Source organism: Geospiza fortis, unplaced genomic scaffold, assembly GCF_000277835.1.
Source record: "Geospiza fortis unplaced genomic scaffold, GeoFor_1.0 scaffold70, whole genome shotgun sequence".
NCBI lineage: Eukaryota > Metazoa > Chordata > Aves > Passeriformes > Thraupidae > Geospiza > Geospiza fortis.
The window spans coordinates 6,606,548-6,614,553 of NW_005054317.1; the positions used below are offsets into that span (position 1 = coordinate 6,606,548).

The 8,006-nt window shown below is 49.4% G+C and overlaps 1 protein-coding gene across 1 annotated transcript in view; it reads right to left on the reverse strand.

Moving 5' to 3' along the window:
* MTMR14 (myotubularin related protein 14) overlaps nucleotides 1–8,006 on the reverse strand; it is a 31,150-nt gene that overhangs the window by 1,985 nt on the left and 21,159 nt on the right. The window contains exon 17 of the mRNA XM_014306707.2: nucleotides 1,752–1,907. Within this exon, the coding sequence (XP_014162182.1) occupies nucleotides 1,752–1,907 (156 nt within the window). The remainder of the gene's footprint in view (nucleotides 1–1,751; nucleotides 1,908–8,006) is intronic.

Here is an 8,006-nt window from a genome sequence, read left to right on the forward strand (position 1 = left end):
AACCGCTCACCGCGGAGGCAGGTCGTGCTTCCCTGCCAAATCCACGGCACTCTGCCCCGCTACACTTCCTACAGCCTGCCCGCTCGCCTGCAGCTTGGGGTGCAGGATGAGAGGAGGCTGTCAAAGCCCCAGCTCGAAGGAAGCCCTGACAAGCCCCACACAAGCACAAGAAGTAGGCTGTGAAAAGCATACCTTCATCGAGCTGCTGCCAGTGAAGATGCAAAGTGGGAACTTAAATGGAATTAAAAGAAAAAAACTCATACTGTGTCAGGCTGCAAAAACTGGGATAAAACCACAATGGAGTCCTGAGCAAACAAGGCTGATGCAGAACAGAGAGAGGGTAGAGGCTGTGGGTTAAGCTCAACACGACACCCCTGGGAACTCTTCATCCTTTCAGTGCAGTGCCTGGTCCTGGCACCTTCAGTTGAACAGTCCCCAGCCCTCAAGCAACCCAGAGCTTTAGTGAATAGCTGAACAGGGCAGAGCACCCACAGGAGAAGCACCACCACTGTTCTCCTTCTTTTGAATCCACTGCTCCAAGCAGTCACTTTCCAAACTGCAAAAGCCTAAGGCCTATCAACTTTGATTCATGTTTCTCTACTGAATTCCCTATTCTGACATTAGATCCAACTGCAAGGGCAGCAACAACTTGCTGGTGATCAGCAGTGACCAAGCACAGCCAGGCTCAGGACACAGTAAAGCAGTCACTATTCAGATGCCCATCCTTCAGTCCCTTCTCCCTTGCCCATCTCCAAAATACTGCAGGAGCAGCTCAGTGTGTCCTTGGGAAAGGAGGAGAACAAATCCTGGCCAGGCCATGTCCAACATCTCTTGCAATGTTTTGATCTGTCAATTCATGGATCTTGTAGCTTCACTGTAACTTGAAGGCAGCTGCTCTGCTCTGTTCAGCAGCACAGCATGCAGCCACACGAGACACAGAGCTAGGGCAGGCAGCTGTCTCACAGGACACACGGGTTTTCATGTTGCCTGCCCTCAGCCTCCAAAGCACGTACTCAGATCTCTGTAAGGGACTGAGCATCTGGCAGCACAGCTCTAGCATTGCTTGCTAGCAGCAGCCCCTGATCTGCCATTTCAGTTTCTTGATGAAGAGTTTGCAGCCTGAAGGCACAAACCAAGGCTCTCCTCTAACAGCAATTAAAGCGCATCTCCAGTCTTTCAAGCTTCCAGAGGTGGATCTCTATTTGGGGAGGAACATTTGCCTCCCAGCCATTTCACATGGCAGGATGTGGCAGGACACAAGGTCTCTGTGGCTCTGTACCGGCCAGGCACAGCACCTGAAAATGATACTGCACAAGCCCAGACAAAATTCGGGTTACAGAAGAAAAGTCCTTCTCTTACTCCAGCAAGGATCTGACCCTAGTGGGGAGATGTAGGTGAGCAAAATCGAAAAGCAAGAAATCTGGGTTACCAGTCCTGTCCTGACAAACATGAATCCTCAACTGCACTCAATTATACCCAAATTCAGCATCTTCAAGGAAGAGAGAAAAACCTCTTCTTCCTACAGAGCTCCCCCATCATTAGGCAGAGAAAGTGCCATTTTCTTTCCGTGTTCAGCATAAGCAAAGAGTGCTCAGGGACTGAGTTTATGGATAGAAACCATCTAGGCAGAGAAGGTGGAACAGTTTCGTATCGGGCTCCCAGGCTTCTCCGAAAGTGCCAGAGTGATAAAGTTGCAGCGCTCGCAGGCAGCCAAGAGACCCAAGGAGAGATCCTGCATTTAAGACACTTACAGGCAACTGTTAGAGAACTCATCCGGGAAGCTGCAAGGGAGAGAGGCGTCCGCGCTCAGGATTGCCTGCTCCTGAATACTGCCACACCCTGTCACCATCTGCCAGCTGCCAAAGTCTGTGGAAACGGAAGATCCGGGCAGAGAATGGTCGGCCGATCTGGGGCAGAGAGAGAGGGAGACGGCGCCGTCAGTCAGAGCATTCAGCCACAAGCTTCTCACTGCTGCTGCTGCTGCTGCCAGGGACCTGCCGGGCGCGCGGCCAACAGCGCCCGTGCCAGCACTGCTGACACGCGGGGACCAGGGCGCAACATGCAGCTCGAGCTGGGCCCCAGACCAAGCCTTTCCTTTGAAAGTGAAGGGAGAGCCAAGCTGGCTGGGGCCAACAAAGCAGCAGGAGCACACCAGGAGCTGGACAGGAGAGAGCCAGCATGAAGCAGATGGCCATGCAGAACTGAGAAACCCATTAGTGAGATGGAACAGCACATCCTGCCCCGAGTCCTTCACAGATGTGAAAGCTGTGCCGTACAAGGGACATTCCCCTGTTGCTTGTTGTAGCTGTTAGCACATCCCAGGGCAGCAGGGCACATCAAGGTTGTGACTTGGTTAGTGCTGGGAAAGACTTACACATCATTGCTCTGGCAGCAGTTAGAAAGCAGATCACTCCTGAGCCATTACCACCAGATCTGAACAGAGCCAAGGCTCAAGGCATACCCAGGACACCTACCCCCTTCATTTCTGTATTAAAGAAAGGGCTGTGCCAGAAAGCAGTGATAAAACATCTTCAGGACAGGCTAAACAGCCAAGGAAGAATAATTGTTTGATGTATGCAATCTCCCACCAGGAAAGAAAGAAGCATGAAACATGGCAAGTGAATCTGAGGAGTCCCTCCAAAATCTCAGAGAAGAGGGCACAATCACTTGAGACAAACCCAGAGCTCTTGGCTTCCAAGGGAGCAAGCAATTATTAAGCCTTGCTGCACAGCAGAGTGTACATAGCTGGAAGCACAGCCTGTGGCTGAGCTGCTCAATTACACACTACCAAGATCTTCTGGATAATTTATCTGAGTTCTGCTGGGCAGAGAGCAGTGCTCCAGCTCTGCTGGGCCAGGTACTTGCACGCTGTCTTCACAGCTAAGAATAGCAGTGGCGCACTGCAGCTGCTCCCCAAGGGACCAAGAGAACAGCCACAAAGACAGGCTCTCCCACAGCAAGAAGGACCTGAGCTAGACTGGAAAGCAAGAGTGGGAAGAGACGCACAGCAGGAAACCTATTTGCAATCTCCATCTAATTCCAGGCCTGCCATTTAATTAGTCTGATCAATACAGCCAAGTTTGAGCAGTGTGAAATGTCCTGAGCTGGCTGTACAAGCACAGAAAGAGAGTCACACAATTCCCTGCGTATCAGCTTCCCATCCATCGTGGCTGCAAGTCTGGGGGTAATACCCCTGTGTGGCAGCTCAGGCTCTGAAAGGACATGACAGCAGAAATCAGAGAGGGCAGAGCTTCATCTGTCTCACACAGGTGAGATCTTGTTCTCTGGCTGCTCAGTGAACTGAGGAGTGAGGGTCAGAGCATTGGGAGAACCCTGTATGGCAAAATGGTGCTTTTCCTGGGGTACATAATACCTGAGTAAGAATGAGGACATTTCACTGAAAGCAAAAGCAAAGCACATACTGTTAGAAACACCTTCAGTAGATCAGACAGGGATAACCTTCCCTGGAAAGCAAGGAATTTGTAAGGGAAGGGGAGCTGCTGTTCAGTGATATCTACCTCTCTCCACGCCTTTGGAAGATAAAGTGGAGGGAGTCAGTGTGAAGGAGAGCAGGCAGAGTGTTTGAGCCCACAGCGCTGTGCCATGATGGAATCACAGTGGGAACAGTGCAGGATGCCAGGGAGAAGCATGGAGGAATGCTGCTTCAGTGCAGAGTGAAGAGGAAGATGTCACCTCCCTGAGAGCACAGCACAGCCAGACAGGAAAAACAGAGTGTCACACATGGTGACACAAAATTGAGCTAAAGGAGTAAAGAGATCTGCAGGCAATAGGCTTGGGCTGAAAGTAGGCAGAGACAGGATTCCGCCAGAAAAAGTAATGAGTTGCTGAACAGAGGACAGGTTTGTGGCCAGATAGAAACAAAGGTTTTGGAGAGGGCAAGCATGAATGGCAGAGGAGGGTCTGGACTACAGCAGGATCTCTAGAGAGAACAGAGTTCTGCAGCTCTTGCAAAGGGACAGTAGTATCTCAGTAGTATCTTACTCAGGAGACTCTGCCCACATGGCAAGCCATGGTCCAGGGCAGCAGGAACAGCAAAATTATCCCTCTGCCCAATATCATCAACCACACCAGTCAGATAAGTCTGTGATAAAGAAGGTGAACAGAAAATTGTTTTTTGCTTTGGGTGTGTGGCCGCAGCTTCCAGCTGCTGGTCACCTTCCATGTTTGTCAGCTAAGATTAAACTGATCTTACACCACCTCTTAGAGGTGGATCAAGTAATCTTTTGAATTCTGCCACAGACAGACTGATAAAAGCACAGTGTATCTCCTGCAAGACTGACTTGGTGACTCTCTAGTCCTCCAGCCCTTCCTGGGGTCCCCAACCCTGTCAAGCAGCTATGCAAACTTAGTAAGGCTTCATCATCTAATGCAACAACACTGGGGTCGAAGAGTTCAAGGCAGTCAATTCCATGTCTTGCCTCCAGGCAGCAGGATAAACACTTGTCGATTCATTGAATAAACTGATTGACTCTGCAATGAGTCTAAGTAATTTCTTTCCTGGCCCAGAGATCTGAGCCTGGCCAGCAGAGGTAAGATACTGTGGCAGACCTTCCCCTCTATTCCCAAAGCCTTCTCAAGGGAGGCTCCTAAGGAAATGTCACAATCAATAAGCATCTTCAACAGCCTCAAGAGACAGCAGGGGCTAAGCCTGGGAAGACACAGCATGGGAAATTTTGTGTTCTCACTGCAATGGCAGCAGAGCTTCTTAAAAGTTCAGCTTGGCTTGAGACCAAGACTAGATGTCTGGGGTGACTGCACCCCAGTCAGTGCTAGAGGTGAAAGCCTTCCTGTAATTTCTACCCTGAATGTTTCTTGAAAAGTCTTACTGCAGAGCCCCAAAAGAGCTTCAGTGAGGCCCTGGAACTGCCAGGACACCAGAAGCAGTTCCCAAGTCTGTAAGAACAGCATGCCTGCAATACATGACAGCCATGCCAGAGGCTGGCCAGGAGTGAGGGCAGCACAGTGTTGGGAAGCAGCCGGACAACAACAGCAGAGCTGACATGGTTAGAGATGAGATACAGCCAATCTTCAAGCTGCTGTCTCTGCCACAGACATCTAATGGCAGACAGAAAAAGAATCAAAGTGAGCTTCACACACCCACCTCTTCAGGTCCACGAGTGGGAAGAAACTCCCTCAAAAGTGCAAGATTAACTAAATTAGATTAGCAAAACAGAGATGAGCTGCAAGCTGTTCCTTCACACAAGAAGGGACCTCTCGCAGGCCATAAACTGGCAGCTCCTAACCTGGAATGGTTCCTTTTAATTAGGTCAGTGCTTTCCATGCAACATGCTGCACAAGACAGTATTTCAGAGCACATGGACACTCACTTGCCTGCCAGAGAAGAGTCAATACTGGAGGCAGAGCAACAGTCAGGGATCCTTCCCTTTCTTAATACGTAACTGAGACGAGTGCCAAGTGCCAACAGCTAGGCTCCATCCTGCCCCTGCTGCTCCTGCTCACCTGATGTATTTCCACACACCTAGGACTATTTGGGAAGCAGCTCATTTGCCAGCATATGCTCTTGCCTCAAACTGAAGCATTAAGTAGGTTCTGTATGTACAGGCAGACTGTGGCAACCTGGAGTAAAGGGCAGCCCTTCCCACCTTTGCGTGGGAAATATTGGCAAGCAGTATGGCACCCTGCCAAGCACTGCAAATCCTGGCTGAATCCCAGACAGTTATCTACAGGCTGGGATAGTGCCCCAGCAGCCTGTTCTCTGTGAGCACCATTTCTGATTGCAGCACACAGTCATGTGCCAGCCAGCAAGCCCATTTTGTGGCACGGTCATGCAGTAATTCCAGAAAACATTCCTGTAAACAATTCCTCTCCTGCTGTGGTCGCTACCCCAAGCTGTCACATTGCATGTACACCTTCCTAGTGAGGTGGCTGTAAGGAGCAAGACACACAGTGCACACACACCCTTCTCACTACCAACAAAACACCCAAAGCTAAGGGGCAGCAGCTCCTCTGTCCCACTCTGCTCTCACTGTGCTCCCTCCAGAGCCACAGCTCAGCCATCTGCAGCCATTAAGTAAGGGAGTTCTCTGTGACTGCTGGTCAAAGCAATTTAACTCCTCCAGATCTCGACTCTCTAGATCATAGTGCTTTGGGTTTTGTTTAATTGACTTAGCAAAAGCACATTCAACCAAAGATTATCCAGCTGCTAATCCACATTAGTGCTATGTAGACACACACTAAATCCCTGACACAGATATAGAATTTTTCTGCAGTGTCATGGTACGCTTAGACTGCTGGTGTCAAATACAAATAGAGGAAAAGGTTTGCAAACTGCAACCCCACTGCATGCAGGGGGTTCAATCTGAGGCACACTGACTGCCACACTCAGAGCTCTCTGTAGAACAAGCAGCACCTTGTTCTACTCTGCAAATAGTCTATGTAATATCTTCCTCTGTGTTTGTCTTCTGCAGATGTGATCTTACCATCATGTTGAAATAAGCCAGAAAGACTGATAGGAATTGCCTTTGTACTGCTTTGCCTAACAAGAATCATCCTGGAATTTACTCAGGATCTCTGGATCAGAGCAAGATTCACAAGATGGGCTGGTAATGTGACAGCAGCAGCCTGTTGACATTGCCTGGCCAGGAGAAGGGCTTGGCTCCTAATGTCTGACTGGGCATTTGTGACCCCTTCTTTTAGGGCAGTCCAGTTCCCCCCTCCCAGGCCATGCTCATGTCTCCTGCTGACTTGCCTTTTTGTTTCCTCCAGAGCCCCCCTGCCTGCCAGCACCTGGACTGGGCTGTTGACCTGAACTACCTGAAGGACACCTGCTGGCATTTTACAAGCAACCATTTTAACCACTGCAGCAGAAGTTGAGGAAAGTGTTTTGTTGCTATGGCCACGCAGAGGATTAGGAAGTCAAGTACAGTGGTTTCTTCATCTCAAGAGCCTTGGGTGTTGACCTGCTAGCAGCACTGCAGGAATAAAGGTATTTTTGGCATCCTGATCAGTCTCTGTGCTCCTGCTTTTCCATCTTAGTACCACAATTTTTCAGGAGGTGAAGAGACAGAAATTACCTCTTCCTTCCATCGCAGTTCTCCACCCAAAATGGGACCCACTGTTTCCTTCAGGGTAGAAAATGGTGGCTGAAGGTACTGTGTTATCTACCAGACCAATTCAGACTACCATAGCTGAAGCAGGGAGACCAAAGGCCAAGTGGAATGACAGAACCTCTTTCAGGAGAAAACATACCATGTTTAGAATCCAGCAACTGCAACCCATGACAGTGTCTGATAAGGCAACCCTAACCCTCACTATAGTGCTCTTCCACCTACTCCTGTTTCTCCTCTTTGCTCTTGCAGAGCAATCTGGCTGAAGCATTACAAACTGCTTCTTCCTGAGCACTGCTGCAAGCTTGCTACCAGCAAGCACTGAAAGCCTGTCAGACCTTGGGAATGGCATGGGACCACACACAGGAATTGTGGCACTACCACTGTGAACAAAGCAGCTCCCAAGACAAGCTGTTTTCTTTCCAGTATTCTCTTCTCAGGAGATTCTTTCCATCTTACAGAAAATGCAGAGGTGGGCCCCAGCAACAATTCCAACCCCTCCTATTGATATCTCTCCCTAGGGAGAACAGTTACCCTCATTTATGAAAACTGTCAGACACTGGGGTTTTTCTCTGGAATCGTGAGACACTTGTTAAGAAAGTCTTATATATTTTCAATGCTTTACTTGTTTGTTATTTTATTTTCCATATGATGAGAGAGTACTCAGATTTGGCTGGTGGCTGGTTCAGAATCACTACAAAAAGACTTGTCAGAAAACCTGCAGAGGCTACACGAGCATATGACGCTGTTAACAGCAATCTCTTATCTCAGGGTCTCTTTATTCCATGCTGGCCTGAACACACAGTGTTTGCTGCACAGGCTCTGCTCTTTCTTCCCTAGGCCAGCTCGTGGCTCGACGCTGCCCTATCGCAGCGTCAGACTCCAGAAGAGTGCCTTTGCTATGGTGTGAGATTAGGC